The sequence below is a fragment of the Pongo abelii genome, chromosome 4 (genome assembly GCF_028885655.2).
Source record: "Pongo abelii isolate AG06213 chromosome 4, NHGRI_mPonAbe1-v2.0_pri, whole genome shotgun sequence".
NCBI lineage: Eukaryota > Metazoa > Chordata > Mammalia > Primates > Hominidae > Pongo > Pongo abelii.
Window position 1 is genome coordinate 14,293,890 of NC_071989.2, and position 22,391 is coordinate 14,316,280.

The 22,391-nt window shown below is 40.2% G+C and overlaps 1 protein-coding gene across 1 annotated transcript in view; it reads right to left on the reverse strand.

The window, feature by feature from the left end:
• The window catches only part of DNAH5 (dynein axonemal heavy chain 5), a 323,290-nt gene that overhangs the window by 239,684 nt on the left and 61,215 nt on the right, over positions 1 to 22,391 (reverse strand). The window contains exon 2 of the mRNA XM_024247511.3: positions 1,845 to 1,979. Coding sequence (XP_024103279.2) covers positions 1,845 to 1,979 — 135 coding nt within the window. The remainder of the gene's footprint in view (positions 1 to 1,844; positions 1,980 to 22,391) is intronic.

Genomic DNA, 22,391 nt, shown 5'->3' on the forward strand with positions numbered 1-22,391 from the left:
TGAGGTACCTATGGAATAGTCCAATTCCTAGAGACAAAAAGTAGAATGAGGGGGTTGCCAGGGGCTGGAGGGAAGGAGGACTGTGGAGTGGTAGTTTAATGGGTACAGAGTTTCTGTTTTTGTAACAAAAAGCATTCTGAAGATTTGTTGCACAGTAATGTGAATGTACTTAACACTGATGAACTGTACACTTAAAATGGTTAAGATGGTGAATTGTATGTGATGTGTATTTACTACATCTTAAAATAATGTTTTTAAAGGATAAAATCTAGCCTGAACAATTAAATGTGAAAAATAAGTCCCCTTCAATTTCCACCACGATTGAAGATGCCACAGGGAAGAGGAGGAAGGACTCCCCAAGATTCAATTCCAGGCCAAGAATGCAGTGAAGGGCATGCTTCCATCACAGTCAGTATTGAAGCTCCTATCCCTCCTATCTGTGCTTGAAAGCCTGAGCCAGATGCTTTCTTTAAACCGCCATTTCTGACATTCCTGGGTTCTGACCTTGCCACAGGAGTTTAACCTGGGATCCCTACAGAGCTGAACTTTTGCCTGCTTCTTCCCCTTGCATATTCCCAAATCCAGATGTCTGAATTGGGAAGCAGGGTGGAGTAAAGCATTTCACCTCTGGAACAATCTCCCCAACTGGACCTCTCTGCTTTTATGCCTCCATATTCTGGGAATAATATTACCTACCTCCTGGTATTATCAAGATGGAAATGAAATCATGTATGAAAGGGACTGAGAATAGGGACTGACACATGGTAAACATTCAATAAGTGTCAGCTATGAGGAGAAGGAGAAAGAGGAGAAGCACATTTCCACAGTTCCCACTTGATCCATCCTGTAGTTTACCCATTTTCGTGTTACCCATTCTTAATTGTTCCCCAACTCCTACTAACCCCACCAGAGTAGCCCAGCAGGAAGGAATGAAGCCAGTGGTGTGCCGCAGATGGCTCGTACTGGCCCAGGATATCCAATGGATCACAACTCTTTCCAACTCAGCATTTCGTAACATGATGATAGTAGTTTGGAACCAGCCATTGTGGGAGTATTTACACCACAGAAATTAGCAGATGCTCAAACTAGTACCTCCCTGTCTACTTCCTCCAACCTTGCCCAAAGCCAGTTGTTAAAATTTACAAGCCTACCACTGAAAAGAGTTCCCAACGGTGTGGCACCCTGTCAACAGAAAGGGCTTGCCTTCTTCCTTTTTTTTCCCTAATGTCTAATTAGTTTCTTTAAAAAATCTTCAGGAATCATCATAGGGCTGCTTATATGCTTTTCTCACTGCCCAGGAAATTATATCTTCCCATATTTTGGCCTTCCCCAACCAAGGTCAAACACAAAGCAAATCACACCCCCAGTTTTAAAGAAAAATTGTAGCAGAAGATGGGAACCAAAGCAAGCAGATTAGGAACAAAAGAAAGCAGGTTCAGCTGCCAAACCAAAGTGAAAGCCAGAAAATCATGGCACAAATCCAGCGCCTAGAACAGGGGAAATGCACAAAAGACGAATTGGCAACTTGAGAGGAGATTCTGTTCCCCGGCTTTAGTTTCCAAAATGGCATGAGAGCCCAGCTTCACTGGATGTAGACAGATGCAGACAATGCCGTCAGAATCACGGAACTCAAATGACAATTGTAAGTGCCCCTATTCAACCTGGAGAGCTGGAGAGCCTTAAGCTCATTCTGCAAGCACGAGCAAAGAATCAGAATGGAGCCCTGTCCACGTTACGACAGGCACCTCCCTCTGGGCACAGCATGGGATCCTGCCACAGGACTGTGTCAACAGACCATCTGTGCCCTCCATAATCAAGTCAGTGAGAAGTGAAACGCATCCCACCTGATTCCCTTCAAGAATGGCATCCTCCACTTCGGTTTTGTCCAGGTCCAAACAGGAAGCCACAATTGCAAATAAGTAGTTATGCCTCCCATCCAAAAGAGCCCGCTTGGCTTCCTTCTCTTCCTTCAGTCTTTGCTAAAAGAAAAGAATAAAAATGTTACATGGAAACTGCTGTTCTCCAGTGGATTCATTTTGTAATAATTTCATACAATTGTTGTTTTTTCAAGTCTTAGGTATCCAGATAACAGACAACTTAATGGTACCAATTTTTATGTACTATCTTCTATTTTTAGAAATAATTTATTTCTCTTATGAAAATAAAGCATGCTCATTGTTGTGAAATTGCGTAATACAAAGAAGCCAAAAGAGAGAAAAATCATCTGCCATCTAGAAATTATTATTGTTAACATTTTGTTCTAAATCTTTACACACTTATTTCTATGCGTATATAAGCATTCAACAGAATACCAAAAAAAGAGATCTCCATTTTTGTAAACATTTTCCTAAGCCATTAAAGTAATATTTTTTTACAGTATCTCCTATCTTTATTGTTTATCTACAGCTACATATTTGGTCTTGAAATTAACTTCTGAATACCATTGCTTGCTCTTTAACTATCAATTGTTAATTATGAGAATAAGGCATGCTTAATGTAACCGATGTTGGCAGTTTGAAGCATGTCTTTCCTTATACTGTATGATCATACAATCCTATTCAAACATATGCACACACCTATATTTACATCATACTATAAAATGTTTTCATGCATTTCTCCCTTAACAATACATCACGGACTTCTTTCTAGTTTAATACAGACTATTCCATCCTGTGTAATAGCTGCAAAAATATTCAGTATGAATGTACCATACTTTATTCAACTATTTTGACACCGGTAGACATTCAGCTTCCCATTCATTCTTGGAATAATACATTACCTTTAATGCCAACCAGTAACTCCCACTGGGAAGAAGAAAAGTGGCCCCTCTGGATCCCTTCTTTTAATCAACAAACATTTGTTAAACCCCTAATATGTGCCAGCACTGAAGAGGCTAACACTACCTGGTAACCTCAGAAAAGCTCACGGCCTGGCTGACAGGATGTGAGCTGAAAATTTAAATATGACAGATGGCATGGCAGTTGCCACAGGGGCATCAGATTTATGGGCCTCCAAATGCAGGGGCATTTATGGGTCTACAGAGAAGGAGCAAAAAGAAGGGTCTCCCACTCTAGCCTGGAGTTGATAAGGGGTAGGGGTGGGAATGACAAGACAGCTTTCAGGAGGAGGTGGCTGAAGCCTAGCATTGAAGGAGGGTTGGTCATACTCCTAGGACAGTCGCCTTTCTGCATACACAAAGGCTGAGAGGCACACGAAAGCACATTCTGAAAACCACAAGGTAGCCAGGATGCATGAACTAAAAAGGACTGGGAAAACACAATAGGAAATGAGAAAAAATCAGACCATAAATATTTTCTGAACCACATTACAAAGTTTAACTGTTATGTGAAATCCACGGAGAATCACTGATGAGTTTCAAATCAAGAGAGATAGGTGTTTAGCTGTCTGTGCAACACTGAAAAATCCATCATTGTGGCAGTAGTGTGGAAAGTAGGCTGGCGTGATGCATGCCCAGAGGCAGTCAGGTGGGTGATGGTGGCATTCCCAGACACTGGATTCATCAAGAGGAACAGGTTGAGGCAACACAATCATAAGTTCAGCTTTTGGATGTGTAAGATTTTGAGGTGACTCAATACACAGGTGGACGAGGCAGACAGGCCACTGGAAATGTTCAAGGGGAAATTGCATTGCAGATACAGATAACATGCAGGTTCTCAATTCAGCACAATGACTTTATGAGACAGGCCATTCTTGTTATGAGGGGCAGTCCTGTGCAATGTGAGGTTTTAGCAGTGCCTTTGGTCTCTAACTTCTAGGTCCCAGTAGCCTCCACCACCAACTCCTGGGAATAAAAAATGTCTCCAGACATTGCCAAATGGCCCCTGTGGGACAAAATAACTTCTCCTGTTCAGAACCACTGATATGATACAGACAAATATATAGATATAGACACAGGGACATATAGACATAGACATAGAGAAGATGGTCAATATAAAAGCTACAATGTCAAATCAGTGTGAAAACAATGTAGTACCTGTTGGAGTTGTGCAGTACAGAACCTGCAAAAGTACACATCAACAGCTTTTTAAACCAGCAGGTGGTATGTGCATTCAATAAATATTTGTCAAATGAATGAATAAATCAAAGTTTAAACCATGAGTGAAGATATGATTTTCTAACAAACATATTGAAATGAAAACACACAAAAAAGTGAAAAAAATTGGGGACCACCAGTATCCCAGGAGCAAGGAGAAAAAGAAGTGCAAATAAAGAAAGCTAAGGATGAGGTTGGGCACAGTGGCTCATGCCTGTAATCCCAGCACTTTGGGAGGCTGAGGCGGGTGGATCACCTGAGGTCAGGAGTTCAAGACCAGCCTGGCCAACACGGCAAAACCCTGTCTCTACTAAAATACAAAAATTAGCCAGGCATGGTGGCACGTGCCTGTAATCCCAGCTACTTGGGAGGATGAGGCAGGAGAATCACTTGAACCCAAGAAGCAGAGGTTGCAGTGAGCCAAGATTGCACCATTGCACTCCAGCCTGGGTGACAGAGTGAGACTCCACCTCAAAACAAAAAAAAAAAAAAAAAAAAAAAAAAACTAAGGATGAATGGGCAAAGAGATAGAAAGGAAACCAAGAAACCGTAGTATCAATAAATCATGGAGAGTGACCAATAGCAACAATGCTATACAGGATTGGTTGGGTTAATTAGGATATCTTTAGGGATTGTGTTTACAGGATGGTTGCTTCTCACAGCTTTTTGCAGTGTGACTGTGCCACTAACCTGTCAAGAAATAGACTGTATTTCCCCTCCCCTTGAATTTGGCTAGCCCTATGGCCAGTTTTCACCAAAAAAAATCTGAGGGTAAATGAGATGGGACTTCCTAGGCTAGTTCTTAAGAGATCTTCACCGTCTGCCTTTGCACTTAGAATGTTGCCTTAGAACTCAGCCACGTAGGCAGACCACATGGAGGAGAACAAAACCTTCTGGTCAATGGCACCATCTGACCTTCTAGCTGACCCCAGCACCAACTTTCAGCCATTTGAGTAAGCTGTCTTGGATGTTCCAACCTAAGTTTCCCCTACAGATGACAGCAAGCCAGCCAATGGCACCTGCAGAAGAACCACCCAGCAGAGCCCAGTCACTCACAGAATCAAGAGAGATAACAGATGATTTTTCTGTTTTAGGCCCTTAAGTTTTGGTTTGGTTTGTAATGCAAAAATAAATAATAGAGTAATTTTGTTAGAATAATTTCATTGGTTGGACAGAAATAAATATAGACTTGAGAAAAGGATGACTGGGAAAAGAGAAATATAAAAAGGCTGAATATAAACTACTTTTTCCAGAAACTTGACTATAAAGGAATAGGGTGTGGTAGTAATAGAGAGGAAAACTTAGAATCAAGAAAGAATTTTTTAAGGTACAAAAGACTTATGGAAAAGTAAAGATGAAAAAGTTGGAGATTTCAGAGCAATTCAAAGGTTATTGCTAAACCTATATAATTGACATACATTTCTCTGAACTTGAAGGACTACCTATCTGAGAGACAACTTTGCTGGGGAGGTGGCAAGAGGCAGGATTCAGGTTTAAAAAATAGATAATCTACCTGTTTTCTCACCATTTCTTTAAAAAGGAACATGTTAGTTCATTCCATAAACATCAAATAAAAGTACATTTAAAACTTTTTTCAAAAGTCACTAAAGCCAGGAAGATGTCCTGTTGTTTTGAATTGTTTTCTGCCTTCCTGGCAGGGAGAAATAAAAGACTTTTCTCTAAGTGATCACTCTAAGTTTGTGCTAAATATCTTTAGTGGCTTGAGAACTCAGAGGTCAACCGGGGAGCCAGGAATTCAGCAACAACACAAAGAGATGGCAAATGCTTGGTAGCCAAAAATAAAAATAAAAGAAGTAGACAGCCAGAAGATTCAAGATGTAAAGGAACCGAGGGCTTCCAAAGAGCACAGAGATTTAAAAAAGATTCTTCCATGGCAAGGAACTGAGGGCTTCCAAAGAACACAGAGATTTAAATAAGATTCTCCCATGGCAACACATTACTTCATAACCCAATTGTTTCTGATTCCAGAGGAAAAAATATTCTAATGAAAAAGAGGGAAATCACTCCCTAAAATAGAACACTAATTATTCTATTTTTACTTAAATATCACAGGAGAAAGAAACTTCCAAAGCAGCTTTATTTATACAAAGCTAATTATTGACATATTTTTAAGTAAATGTTTTCGGAAGTTATTTAATATATTTAAAAGCATGTTAAGACTTGAATATATTTTCTTATTTAAACTGATTGTTCTATTGCCTGAAGACAAGTAATATGAAGTCAATCCTAGTGTCATATAGATGAAAGGCCACAGTGTTTATCAATCTCAACTTTCATTGCCCTACACTAAGGTATCCTGGGAATATTGAGATTGTTTTTTAACTACCATAAAAAAGTCAATAATGTCAAACAAATATTTAGTAATTAGAACAGTGCACTGTCAATCCACAAACCTAACCCTGCAGCTTTCTGGCTGCTAAGGAACTCCAGCAACAAGCAGTCAGGTGACTAGTTCTTTGGGGGTTGGCTTGTCCTACTGGCCTTTGAAACACCTGGACACTTGGAAAGTGAAGGCAGAGAGGGATTAAGAAGGCAGGAAGTAAACTATGTCAAGACTTTTCTGGAGTCCTATTAAAATTGTTTTGCATTGCATGAACAAGCATCAATGGATAGGGGTGGGGAGCATGGCCAGAAACCTACTCAATGTCCAAGGAAATCTAGAGCAGTATTAAAACATTGTGGCAATTTGTGATATGTTATTACTGCCTTAGAATGGGAGAGTGGCTAATGTATTACCTCACAAGAAAGGAGCTCTGCTTCCCAGGTGGCCAATCCCCCATAGACAAAGGAGCACTGATGTCAGAATGAGGTGGTAGGTTCTAGTTCCAGCTCTGATACTAATAGCAAGACCTCACACCTTTCATTTAACCTCTCCAGGCCACAATTTCCTCAACTACAAAACGAAAGTGTTGGACCAGGTGACAGTCAAGGTTCATTCCTCCTCCAATATGTGGACTACTTCTCCTGACTTCAGACGTCTATACAATCTACAGACTCAAAATTTTAAAATACAAATCCTAATGAATACCCCAAAAAGCTCTGACTGTCTCAAAACTAATCTATCCATCTGATGTTTAAAAAATACTAACGTTTGCCTTTAACTCTGTAGAACCAAAGTCCAAGTCTGCATGTTTATATACACAAACTGTGTATAAACTACATACATGATCAGTCTTTCATTTTGTCTCTAGGCTTATAATCCTCAACTATATGGGAGACCTTATAGAAATGAAGATAAAAGTAAAATGGAGATAAAAGTCCCAACTTGAAAGAGGTTTGTGAGGGTTAAATTGCATGCAGTTTGGTGATCACACTAAATCAAACAGCACTCGAATTAAAATGGCATGACCAAGGATTTGATCCTGGACATCAAAATTTAAGTGAAACAAAACATTTTCGTAATGATTTCTTTTAATTGGACAAATGTTTAAGCTTCCTACACCCTTATGAAGCTCTGCCTTGTTGACAGGTTTGTTCCTGACACAGATCTACTCCACTGACCCCATTGGCAGCCAGCAGAAGTGGATGGAGGATGGGGCTATTGGGTCTGAGAGTTCTTTTGTGCCTAAGCAAGGACATCTTTTCCCAGACCCTCCTGAAGTGTATATTTTGCATTGGTTGCCCTGGTTGCATTGCCAGCTTGGTTCTGTTAGTCATAATTTGCTCACTATGTTTTCGTTTAATTGTCACAAAATCCCTATGAAGCAGACATTATTATCTCCACACCAGGAAATCAAGACTATGGACCATTAACCGCTTTCCCAAAAGCACACAACTAAGAAAGTGGCAGGGTTGGGAATCAAGCCCTCGCTGTCCACAGGACCAGACCAAGACATAGGATGCCCAAGGGCAACTAAGAATTTTGCATAACTTCAAACTGATATTCCATAAGCACTTCTTAAAAAATAAGCACTTAACAGTTATCTAGTGTGCTCTAGCAGGAGACCCCATACGAGGGTTATACGAGGAGTTGTAGATGGAGACCAGTTAACTACACACATTTCCTGAGTTATATCAGGGATATTTTAGTGCCAGTGTGGACTGGTACCCAAGTGCTTCCAGCTGGGATGCATGTATTCAGTTCTCACTGCACTCCTGTGTCTCTCAGAAAATAACACCCTCACCCCATCTTCTACTCCTGAAAGTGTCTCAGAGGTTAGTTCCTCATTTGGGTAGTCAGTAGGTGAGGCTCCAGATTCCCCCCACTCACTGCTGCTTCCATCTGACAGCATCACTGTTATCTACATCATACTGCATATATCAGGTCCTCATACAATACCTTTGCACAGGGAAGTGGGTAGGGAAAGGAATGGGTTCTGCAGCCAAAGAATATTTTGTTGTTAAAAGAAAAAAGTTTTTCCAGGTGACATGATTAGCTTTGTTGCACGTCTGAATCTGAGAAAGAGAAAGAGATCTGACTTAAGGAAGTCCAGTTGCACACATTGAAATGAATATATTTCTATTTGTTTGATTTGAGTATTTTGTTCTTTATATATGTGTATTCATACAGTAATGTAACAAATATAATAGAGCATAATATAGGTAAAAATCCCCATCTGAGATCATTGTAAATAATGTACTCTATGAATTACAACCATTCTCCTATCCCCATCCAAGGTTTCCCTTTCTATGGTTTCCATTACCTGTGGTCAACCTTGTCCCAAAAATGTTAAATGGATAATTCCAGAAATAAACAATTCGTAAATTTTAAGTTGTATGCCCTTTGGAGTAATGTGGTAAAATCTCATGCTGTCCAAATCCATACCACCTGGGATATGAACCATCCCCTCATCCAGCATCTCCATGCTGTAGGCATTACCTAACCATTAATCATCAACATCATCTGCTCCCAGCATCCAATCATTGACATCATCATAGCTCAATGATCCAGGATCACCCGAAGCACATGCTCCTCCTGCTATACCATCGGATGATCAGTAGCAGCCAAACACTATATCACAATGCCTACAGCATTCACCTCACTTCATCTCATTATGCAGGCTTCGTATCACCTCACTTCAACACACGAAGGGTAGATACAGTACAATAAGATATTTTGAGAGAGACCACATTCACACAATTTTTATTACAGTATATAGTTATGATTGTTCTTTTATTATTACTGTTGTTGTTAATCTTCTACTGCACCTAATTTATAAGTTAAAGTTTGTCATAGGTGTATATATATGTACATATGTATATATAAAAAATGTACATATATAAATGTACATGTATATACATATATACAAAAAAACATAGTATATATAGGGTTCAATCCTACCCATGGTTTCTGGCATTCACTGGGGGTCTTGGAATATATTCCCAGTGGATAAGACAGAACTACTATATGGTTAAAGTTCCTTATCTTAAATAACTAAAGTAAAAACGTCCATGACTGATTTCCATTTGGCTGTCAGTGTCAATCTCAAGTTCACAGATAATTGATCACTTGATGAGAACACAGTGCTGATGAAACCAAGGACATGGATTTCATCATCTTAGGCCAGTTAACTTCACTTTATTTCACTTTCCCCAACTGTGGATGAATCACGACAAATTCATAAGCAGAAAAAGAAAATTATTCAAAGTGCATGCCTGGCTGAAATACCTGGTTATTTGTAAAATATGTATTTCTTTTCTTTTTTTAAAGACACCCAAATGGTTTAGTTCTCCTATCTGCCACATATATTACCTGATCCTTCTTATCTCCTGCGCAGTAAAACAAAGTAAATAACAAGAGAATCTCGTCATTCCTACAAGAGCACCGGCTTTACAGGGAAGGGATGTTTTCCATTTTGATTTATTTGATAGCAGCAGTGTCAACAACAGGCCCTGGCACATTGAAGATCCTCAATTAATATCTCTAAATAATTTTAAAATTATTTTACAAGTCACTCTCAAGTAATTAAGGGCTGGAACAAATTATTCTAGACGAATGTGAGTCCACGATTACAGAATCAAAATTAAGCCAATAGGATCCATGCTGTTGTGCCTGGAACATAAATGACTACACAGAATTCTACCCTGGATAGGATAGTAGCTCCCCTTCAGTTTACAGCAAATACAGCTAACCTTGCTTTACCTGCCTCCCATTTTATTTTGTTGAATTAGACAAACTGAGGGAAGCAGTTCTCTAACTCATTTACCCTTAGAGCCCTCTACAATCAACCCTATTTCCCTGTCTTCCCACAGAGAAAAGCCTCCCTCTTTCGCTTCCAGCTTTTCTGTTTCAACCCACAGGGCCCTGTCTCCTTTCCCAGCCTCTCTCAGAGAGAAGAGGCTGCTCTGTGATGCTTCCCAGCTCAGCCTAACCTGCTCTTTAATTGGCTGGGAGAACCACAATTTAGAGACTCTCCACTCCTAACTGTACTTTTCAAGTCTCGCCTTTTCTGACTCCCCTTTCATTTCATTTTTCCCGGTGAAGGGCCACAGCTGCAGAGGAAGCACGGCACCTCCTTCCAGAATTAAGAGCACTTCAGTAAAGTGGTTTCGGGAAAGAAAAGAGACGACGACACGCTGGCTAATCCCACTCACAGCAGGTGCTTTAGTGAAGCCCTCTTCTATTTAACAAGAGCCACACTTTCCCTCTATTGCAAAGAGATAGCACTTCAGCGTGTGGTACCATCCATTTTCTTCTGTCCAGGGATAAACTTTGGCATCCCGTCTATTTTTGCTGGAGTTCCCAAGGCCTCTAGCTCTCCCTATTTACTCACTCCCTTACCTATCATTCCTTCCAGGAAAATAAAGATCGCTCTCTTTAGCATTTACGATGTGTGAATTTTTCACCCAGACCAACCCCAAATCTGCTGTAGGCATATTCCGGTGTCCACAGCCTCCCCTCCCCCTGACATTCCATCATCCAAATTCTAACTTAGAGTCTGTTTTCTGCACACCAAATTTCTGGACCTGAAGTGAGATTTGGTGGACTTTCACATGGCCATATGTCCTCTTTCCCTAACCCCACAGTGATTTCACTCCAAAATCAGAAATGCCTCTCATGTAGAATTTCAAGAGGTCTCACTGGCAGCAGAGACCATATAACTCAAATGGCCCTTACCCATATGCTAAAAATAAATATATAATATGTCACCATTCACGTTATATATGGCACAGGAGTGGAATTCCCAAACTTCCCTTATTCATACAACAAACCACTGTGCTTAAAGCTGGCCACTCATTGGAATCATTGGAGAGCTGTAAAATACTAATGCCTGGGCCTCCCACCCCGGAGAAATTCTGATTTATCTGGTCAGGTGTGGGGCCCAGGCTCCCCTAATGATTCTAATGTACAGCCCAGCCTGACATCACTGTTCTCAAGGAAGTCATTTTACAAATTGATCCTGATGTATTAGTATGATCAAGTTCTCACTTGAGGTAGAAACTTAATAGAGAAAGCCCAAGGACATAAATTTTGGGATCTTCTAACTCTAACTTCTCCTTTTCTCCTTACTAGACTTGTGCAAAAATTGAATGATAGAACAAGTTCAGCTCTAAATTCCATGGCGTCTAGAAGGGTTTTTCCCTGCCACATCACAGAGCACAGCACTTAGTACAAAGTAGGCATCCAAGAGAGATTCGTGGAATGGACAGGTTTTGCACATACAGTTACATTCCCCCAGGGTCTAGCTATGGCACGATAATGATGGGGCATCTTTGGGCCTTAACTAGTTCAGGCTAGAGAGTGCTCAGTAGGCCTTAACAAGCAGCACCAGGACTGGCACAATGGCTCACGTCTGTTATCCCAGCACTTTGGGAGGCTGAGGCGGGAGGATTGCTTGAGGCCAGGAGTTTGAGATCAGTCTGTGCAGCATAGCAAGACTCCATCTCTACAAAAATTACAATTAAAAAATTAGCCAGAGGCGGGGATGCATGCCTATAGTCCTAGCTACTGAGGAGGCTGAGGTGGAAGGATTCGTTAAGCCCAGGAGTTCTAGGCTGCAGTGAGCTACGATGGCGCCACTGCAGTCCAGCCAAGGGTGACAGAGTGAGACTGTCTCTAAAAATGAAAAAAAAAAATTAAAAAACAGATAGTACCTCTCTCTTCCCAGCTAAACCCTAGATCCATTGACCTTCCAGTGTTCTAAGGAAATGGTTTTGATCTGCTCTATGTGAAATTTGTTGACTTGGCCAAACGGGTCTGGGCCTGATTAACAGGATGCTGAAAATGGTTTGGTTAATTTGCCAGAGAATGAGAAAATGGACATCTTTTCAGATTTTAAAAGACAATCTGAGAGCAAAGGTTCTTTCTGTCTTGGCTTCTACTAAGCACCCCACTGGAAACAATGGCTGCCCTCCTGCAGAGCTTCTCAGCAGGAGAGGGAGGTGTGCTCTCTTCCCCCACAGCTTCTACCCACAAGAGATTCACTGTTCAGAGAAAACTTGCAGCAATCTGAAAGTTCATGAGCAACAGCATTCCCTAACACAAATACATACAGCACAAAACAGGAACAACACACATTCCGCTGCAGTGGGGAGAAGACTTTTCTCCATTTTAAAACCAGCTTTGCAATTAGGTAAATTTAACAGTCTAGAGGACTACCATCTATCTTTCAAGTTGTTCTTTTTTCTGGAAGTCAACAAAGTCAACCAACAAAGTTATAGACTTCAGTTTCATTTTAGGGAAGTAAAGAAAAACAGAATTCACAAGTCTGGAATTCATGTCCATCGTACACCTGTAACTTGGTACTAAGCATTCTTTATCTCTGAGAAAAGCAGAAAAAAGACAGACATCAGATCTGGACCATAATTTTTGCAAATGAGCAAATGAATATATACAGAATAATTTCAAGTTTTTTAATTGAAAATAATGTGTGTTTATTATACAAGAGAAAAGATACATGGCTTGACTTTATGGTACATTTGGTTGTTATTGGCATGATATTTATGGATAAAGTCAATTATTACATTACAGCAACCTAATTATAACATAGTGTCATTGCAATAATAGTTCCAGACCTTAGTGTGGAACTTAGTTAAATATATACGGACTTGCAGTTAAATACATACATACTCATAGTTAGGTAGCTCTGGAATGTTTCCCATTGGTCATTTTCGATCATGAAGTTATAATATAATAAGCTATCTTATCAGTTGACAAACTTTCTTTGCATGTCCAAACTTTAGTCAGGTTCCTGAATCTTCTCCTAGGCCCATCTGTACACTTCCTTGTAAAATCTAGTTTTAGCAAAGAAATCTGCTAAGTCAGTTAACAGGAACCCCCAGTGGAGGGTACTCAATATCTGATCACCTTCAATCACTGATTGGGTTCCTCATCCTTCACCATCCCCCACGTGCTGCCTCATCCCCCACTATCCCCCACGTGCTGTCTCATCCTCCTGGCCTTTCTTCAGCAAGAATCCTGGTAGGTCATCAGTTTAGCCAGAATCCTCCTCCCCACTGATGTTTCCTCTAAGCATTTTTCTATCCACTGACCCCTGCCCTGCTCCTTGGCTACAAATCCTCACTTGGCCATGCCATATTCACAGTTGAGCCCAATCTCTCCCATCACTCCCCAGATAGGTCCTTATACCTAACTTGATGGTCCTGAATAAAGTCTTACTTACCATGCTTTAACACATGTCACTGAATAATTTTTTTCTTTAACACAGTGCAGTAAGTAGAAACTGTGTAATTATTTACATAATACGCTGCAATACTATTAAGGTAATTCTGTTAATATTATACTTCAGTGGAGTGAACCAAACCAGCATCCTAAATATATAATTGAAACCTCCAAAATACTTGACTTACTCTCAAAACATAGTTCATGTCAAGGAAGAATAATTCATTAATTATACCTGAGATTTTATCATCAACTGTGGTGTTTCAGACTTGGTACTGAAGTACAGGAAAAATGTTCAGGCATGTGAAATGTTTAATTCATTCAACTTATTCCACAAGCATATATGAACGACCAAGCATATACTATGGACCAAGCTCTGTGTTAAAGGAAGATTATTTTAAAATGAAGAGAACTCACAATCTAGCAAAAGAAAGAGACATGTGGACAAATGTCATTTCACTACAGTGATATAACAAGGACTCCATAAGACATCGAAGGAAAGTGCTAACAGGGTACAGGAAGGAAACTCTTGCCTCCTCCTCAAAATGTCAGGGGATGCTTCTCAGAGGAGGTAACACCAGCACTTAGTCTTAAAGAATAAGCAGTGCATGGACTGGCTGGAGTCAGCTCTTCCAGAATGGTCTTCTAACTCCAGCAAGCAAGTTCAGGGACTTGGCTAGAAGACGTTCACCTTGGGAAGGATGCGTCAGAATCTTGTGGCTTGGGCAGGTGAGGGGTGGCAGGTGGTGGCATACTTAGAAAATTCAGAGGTAGATGCCTGCTCTTTTGTGGTAAAAACAACAGGCTAGGGGGGATCATGTGAGCTTCTGGGGATACACAAAAAGACACAGTGATCAAGCCCAGTAGGAAGCATGGGTTAATGGTTGAGAACTGAGTCCTAGAGAAACCTCCAATTTCTTCTGACATTAATTGGCAGTGGAAGAGGTTTCCAAATCCCTCTCTATGCATTTGCATAATAAAAAGCTGCTGAGCTGAGCCCTATGCTAGGGACGCTCATTCTTCAATGTGACTTCCAAAGGCACAGCCTTGCATCTCACCGTCTGTGACCTCATTTGCAGGCATATAGAACAGGGGAGTGATTTCAAAGCCTAAACCTTGCAGCCTAGAATCTGCCTTAACTATTTCTAATCACCAATTAAAGTTTACAGGTTTGAAAGAATACAAAGTGTCCAAACCACAATGAATGTGTTTTTTACCCCAGGAAAGCATCTTCCCAAAAGATGCAGCATGAATTTCTATGTGCATAGTTTATGCGGCAATGTGCAGAAAAGCCTATGGATGCAAAATTTTTTTTATTTAAAAAATGAATATGTAGCCTATGTACCATGTGAACATTAGTTAAAAAATGTGTTTCTCACAAATTCATCAGTGTGTGACTTTGAACATTTTTCAGTTTTTTTTTCCACCCAGGTGTGACAGATGATAATCCAAAACACACGTGCAAAGGTACAGACAACAGCACCTTACCGTTAAAACTCGAGTGACACTCTGCTTCCACAGCTGTCTCCTCCCAATCCTAAACATTGTAGCCATGCATGGACAGGCTGGAGTCAGCTCTTCCGGAATGGTCTTCTAACTCCTGGCAGACCTGCTCAACATCCAACAGGCTTCCAAATGGAAAGTTTTACTTCCATTTTACTTTCACGTTTCTAATTTGCATGTATTATTCACTACGTTCACAGAATAAAAATTAAAACTCCACTTATACCACTCAAGTTTTTCTTCTACAGTGTCTGCCCTGGGCCTCTCCTCTCTCTTGAAGCCTGGTGTTGTTAGGGTAATATTGTTTACACACTATACAGTTGAACCATGCCTCTTAATCATGTTTATCAACCAATCAAAGCATTTTAACTGCTCGGTAGCAACACAACTCCTTCTGTTGTTCAATTAATTCTGTTCACTGCCCAATAATAAGCATTGAGTCAACAGTGATATCTAAATAGTTTTCTTTGAACAATGAGAAACTTTAAACAATATCAGATTAGAAATCCGAGAAGCCACAGCTCTCAATACATTGTCCACGTCGAGAAACTCAGTCTTATTTTGTGTAAACAACTTTGCAAGCACGATGCACTGCCACCATTGTGACTAATTGTGACTCATTGCCAGACAGGCTAATTGTGACCCATAGGAGCCATTTTCTCCCCCATAAAGAACAAGAAGTCTATTTCATATGCAAATGGCAAACCATGTCCATAAATTACTTGTGCTCACACAGTTGCACATACACTTCAGCCAAGGTAATTTATCCTATGTGGCTAAACATCTTGATCATCTTAACTGTGAAGATGTAATGGGAAAACACTGCCAAATGCTTTGAGAGATCTCTCATGTATGGTTTCTCCCATCGAGATGAATAAAAGGCAGGACATTTAAGGTTGGTCTTGTTGAATCTAGAATTTAGTCCTTGGAATTCACAGTCCAGCAACTCAAATCCTAAAAGGTCATCCAAGGATAATCAGGAAATTGGGAACTCATCCTGGTAACATCCTGCTAGTCAACCTCTGTGGAGCCTGACTTGGAAGGCAGGGTGCTGACATGGTTTCAGAACATGGAGATTCACTTGGTCGATATTCATTGCTAGGGCGCGGCCTCCATATGTCAGGTTAACAGACAACATTTAGACCTCAATATTATTTGGTAAGTAGATAACTAGAACACAGGAAGTTTAAGTTTGTTTGCAGGATTTTTTTTTTCTTTTTTGAGACCTGCAGATCTCACTCTGTCACACAGGCTGGAGTGCAGTGGCGTGACCACCACTCACCACAGCCTCAACCTCCCAGGCTCAGGTGATCCTCCCACCTCTGCCTTCCTAGTAACTGGGACTACAGGCAAGTGTCACCCAGCTAATTTTTGTATTTTTTGTAGAGACAGGTTTGGCCACATTGCCCAGGCTGGTCTCAAACTCCTGGCCTCAAGCGATTGCCCACCTCAGCCTCCCAAAGTGCTGGGATTATATGCATGAGCCACCAGGCCAGGCCCTGCAGGATATTTGTTGAAGTCAACCTCTGGTTGTTGGTAAACGGCTGTTGTCCATTTCTAATAAAGAGTGTTGAAGACGGTATCTAGACTCTGAGTCCCTTCTCTGTGTGGTGCTGAAGACACCAGAAAATAGCAGTAGGATCGGATCCTCCTCACATGGCATTTCCTATCCATCCCAAGAATCCTCTGTCAACACATGACCTCAGGACAAACATGTTACAATTCATTCCATCCCCGATTATCTTTCATTAGTTACATTTATATCGGTGCTTCCCTAATGGTATTTTAGGCACCATCCTCATTGCAGCAGCAGCCCATTTACAACGCATCACTTGGGGAGAGTTACTTCCTGGGAAGATTTCCACAGATGGCTGATGGCATGCATTTTGTGTTTGGCAGGCATAACCATGACTCTCTTGAGGCTTCACAGCAAACTGCAAAGCCTTCCAGTCTGCGTGGCTGAATTTCAACCCCTCGGGCAAGGTAGATGGCGTCTTAAGGGAGCTTCTTGAGCGCTCAGGCTCACTGGAAGTTGTTGAACAACACAAACAAAGCAAGCCAAGGCTGAATTTACAACAGGCCACCTACCCCCCCAGTCCCTGCCAGAATGAAAGTCAATTTCTGGTATTTGGAGGGAAATGATCAAACATTGTTCAGTAGGAAACTCAGAAAGGCTTGCCTACAAATAGTTTCCACCAGGCAACAGCTTCAGCTGGCAGGGCTCTATATATAGGACTCAAACGAGGGAGGTCTGCAGCCCCGTCTGTGCGGATGGTGCATCCTTCCAGGCTGAAAATATTGGTCATACACAAATCCTGTCAGACATAATGGGAAAACAAGAGTAGACAATGGACCTCATGTGGGCGGAAGGCTTCATCCAGAAATCCAAGTACCTGCAGGCAAAGTTTGAAGTTTCCATTTTCATTCATTGAACAAAAGCTCATGAGGGCATTTTATGCAGCCAGACACTGTGCTATACACTACGAATAGAACAGCTAATAAAAACAGACGTTTACTCAGACATTTAAAAATATTAATTGTAGAACGCATAATTATCCTCTGCAACACTCAGAATGAAAAAATAATGCTGCCTATTAAACATATCCACTTTAAGGTGTATTCTGATTTCATAGATGTTAAAATATGACAAATGTACACCTCATAATAAAAAATGGTTATTCTTGCCTTTACTGGGGGTAGATATTAAGCAAATATATAAATAAATGTATAATTACAAGTAAAATGTTACAAATTTTGTTAAGTATCATTTTAAAATAAAATAAGGTATAAGCTTTATATGGACATATGTTCTGAATTGTTACCTTTATGCTTACATTCCAAAGTGTAAAATTTTCTAAACTCATCTCTAAATTATGGAGTCATCTACTCTACATCTTGAAGCCTCGTATGTACATCCCGTTCCATATGGCTTAATAGGAAAGTGCAACTTTGCGGTCAGACAGACCTGAACTTAAATCCCAGCTATGTGACATCAGATATTTTGTCTCCTAAATTAGACGTTAGAAATAAAACCACTTACCTAACAGACTGGTAATGATTTAAATATATTTAAAACTCCTAGATCCTCATAGGCACCTAATAAATGAAATATATAACCACATTTTTTATCTGCAAAAGAGTTATATAAGACTACAATTTATGGCAATATCAATGGAGAGGACAAATTCCTAAATCTTAACCTAACCCACACATTTCAGTCAAGAGCTGGTTGAAAATTTTGCTCTCAGTTTCTGAGTATGTCCCAGCAAAAGAGTGGATCCAAGTTTTATCAGTTACTAGCTACACGTTTTTCATGGATTTCCATCTCTAAGAATGTCTTACTGAGGCCCAACAGGATCAAACACATTCATCAGTTTAATAGCCTTGCAAACAATGATACAAACTACAGCATATAAAAATGGCAAATGAGTTCAGTGGGATGAGAGAGTACCATATTTCACCCATTAAGCATTGCACATTTGTCTTCATGCTTTACCATATTGAAATGTGGTCATTCCAAATGCAACATGATATTGCATCTTATATTCAATGTCCTCTTATAATTGCTGTTGGCCAGACAAAAATCATGACATGAGTGTCCTTACCAGAGGTTGCGCACACCCAGCTGTCACCCAAGTGGCACCACAAGGTCACAACAATACCAGGAAGTTACAGCCAACAAACCACAGAAGGTCCATGTGAGGAAGAAATGTGTGTCCTGGTTGTTTTCTAAAAATCTTCACTGACACCTTCTGGGAAGATCAAGAAAACACCAGCACTGCAACTTGCAGGAAGGATGTTAGTAGATTGGAAGAAAATCCCAGAAGAGTCAAACCCTACATGTGAAAAAGTTTTAGAAGTTTCTTAACTAATTCATTGCACTTATCTTTGTATGGATGCACGGGGGTGATGTTTAAAAGAGCTTCAATTAAAATAAAATTGAAATTCTAAGAAAGCAATGAATCTTAGTTTAATGGACAGGTGTTTTTCCTTCTTGGTGGTTAATGACACAGTAATGTGTTTCATCTGATAATGGATTAGGTCAGATGAATACAGTTTTGTGAGTTCTAATGATCAAAAGAAACTTTTTTGAGAAGGGAGGATTTAAGGCAAGCCCTAAAGAAGAGTAAGATTCAAATTAGTAGATAGGAAAACTAGAGTGTAACATATGTGAAAAATTATCTTGGAGACTGGAATTCAACAGAGTCCATCTTGTGCTGCAATTTTAAGTAAAAATGATTGATTAATCTCTGAAAGGTATGTTGAGGCTGAATGGTGAGTGTCAATCTAAGGTAGTGGGTCTTGCAGGCAATTAAGGAGTCACTGAATTAATGAAAGTCTTGTTTAGGAAGGTTATGCTGGTATTATAGCTGCACGCAGATAAGGATGAAGTAGAGAGAGACTGAAGGCAGTCTCCTGGGCATGAAGAAACACAGAATTCAATAGAGGGAGGTGGAAACTGTGGTCACCCAAACCACCTAAAAATGAATAAACTCACAAGCTGAATAAAAGGGGCAAGTCTCCTTGTCCCTGTCCAATATATTGCTGCCCCTAAGCTACTCCTCTAGAGAAATCCTGGTTGAGGAAGGAATGAGAAAGAACAGATAGAACAAACCAGAAAGAAAAAAAAAACACACAAATAACAATGGAACTTGACAACCGGTAACAGAGAAAAGGACACCATTGTCAGAGAGGATTCCATGTTTCCCAGCTTGGGTAAAGAATCATCATAACTTAAGCAGAAGTAGAGGAATCTAGAAAAAGTACCTTTTGGAGACTAGATGACTAAGGAAATGTAAATAAAGCTCTAATTCTTTACTTTTCCTTTTGGTCTTTCCATCTTGAAAACATGAAAGCCAGTATGATTATATGCAAGACAAAAAACATCCAGTATCTTTTTCTTTATACAATTGTAATTTAAAAACTCACAATAAAAAGAAAAAACTCATAATAAAAAGGAAATAAAGGAACCAATAATATAGTATTGATGCCATAATCATTTGAGCTATACTCACAAAAGAAGACAGTGATTCTAAGAGCTTCAAATGGAGTGATATGGTTGGTTGATTTTGTCACCATTTTTATGGATTGAAATTATACAGGGTAATCTTGAAAAGATGCACAAGTTTCCTGGGAGCCTCATCTGTCAAAATTCAAAAGAGAGGATAGGCAAGAGAGGAGAAACTCCAGAGGAGGACACAGAAAGCTGATGCATTTAGAGTAAACACTAAGAGCATCTAAGTTCTGCCGTTTGGAGGAAGAGAGAGGCTTGGGGCTAAACGCACTTCCCAGATGTTATTTTGCATAGTGCCTTTCATGTAGAAAGTGTAAGAATTAGGAATATTTGGCACTAACAGAGGGATACATTAAAGAAAAGACTGTCTCAGAAGTATCTCTGTCTTCCCTGGTAATACTTCCACATACCTGTAGAAATAATGTTGTCCTGGCTTTAGGACGTTACGCTTCTGATCCTGAATCCTGTACATACTGGTTGCTTAGGTGGCCTCTGATTAACTGGCCCCATTTTCCCCTAAATTATATGAGATGGGTGGCCCAATGATCTTGCAGGTAACTTCTGGCTCCAAGAAAAATGCACAACCTAAGTGAAGGATCTCAGATCCCAAGTATACTGCATGCTGAAAGTAACTGCAGTGTTATCTTAATATGATTTCTACTTGTACTATCTTATAACATGGTACACAAAACATTAGAAAACTTATGAGACCACTTGATCATCTGAGATGAGGCCTATCACTTAAACACTGCAGTACTGTTATACCTATGATAATAGCGTTTTCTCCATAAGAGATTTTTTCCTTTCCAGATGCCCATATTTTGAACAAATTTTGCTCCCCAAACCACACTTGTATTTTTTTTTTTTTTTGAGATGGAGTTTTGCTCTTGTTGTCTGGAGTGCAATGGCGTGATCTTGGCTCACTGCAACCTCCGCCTCCTGGGTTCAAGCAATTCTCCTGCCTTAGCCTCCCAAGTAGCTGGGATTACAGGCGTGCGCCACCACGCCCGGCTAATTTTGTATTTTTAGTGGAGACGGGGTTTCTCCATGTTGGTCAGGTGGTCTCGAACTCCTGACCTCAGGTGATCCACCCACCTCAGCCTCCCAAAATGCTGGGATTACAGGCATGAGCCACCACGCCCAGCCGTATTCTTTGTATATAAAGCTGTAGTGCTTTCTGAAATTTTTCTCCCAAACCTACACACACAAAGCTCATGGGTTGTGAATGAAGACATGTAAATTCAATTTTAGGTGCAAATCACCAAGATTATTATAGTAAGTCTTTCTGGCATCCTGCTTTTAGTTCTGCTGCATAGCACAGTTACGTTTCATGTTGAGTCTCTTCAGATAGTATCGCCTAGATTGGTGATTGCAGTTGTTACTTGTTCAGAACCAAAATTTCAGCATTATGGCATATAGAACCAAGAAAAAAAAACTTTATTAGAAGCTTGTTTGTAGTTATCATCTAAAGGACAACCAACAGCTTGGGAATAACCCCATGCCTTAATTACTTGTACTTTCAGAAATTCAAAGTCCAAACAAATATACAACCACAATTAATTAGAGAGATAGGAAGAGAACCCTTATTAACGTGATGCTTCTTGCTTTATGAAAGCATTAGGAGCTGATGGTCTTCACCTTTTTGCTACCTTTTAATTGATATTTTTCCACTTCACACATTGGCATTCTAGGGCACCAAATCATGATTATTTTCCTGAATATAAAGTAACAATATTCATATACTCTGTCTCTCTCTTTTTTTTTTTTTTTTTTTTTTTGAAGCAGGGTCTTGCTCTTCACCCAGGCTGAAGTGCAGTGATGCAATCATGGCTCACTGCAGCCTCAACTTCTTGGGCTCCAGCAATCCTCCCACCTCAGCTCCCCAAATAGCTGGAACCACGGGTGTGCACCACCAGACTCAGCTAATTTCTTACTTATTTTTTGTAGAGATGGGGTCTTCCTATGTTGCCCAGACTGGTCTCAAACTCTGGACTCGAGCAATCCTCCTGCCTCAGCCTCCCAAGGTGCTGCGATTACAGGCGTGAGCCACCATGCCTGGTCCATATTCTCTCTTTTTTTAATTGTGATTGAGTTTATAAGGTATTTATTGAAAAGGAAAATATATTTAATTTCATAAGTCATTACTCATGCCAAGATTTGGTCCCTGGTTTTGAAGACATCAAGGAGCAGTTAACAAGGGGGAGAAAGTCCCCAGCCTGCATCCTCCTGTGCTTGCT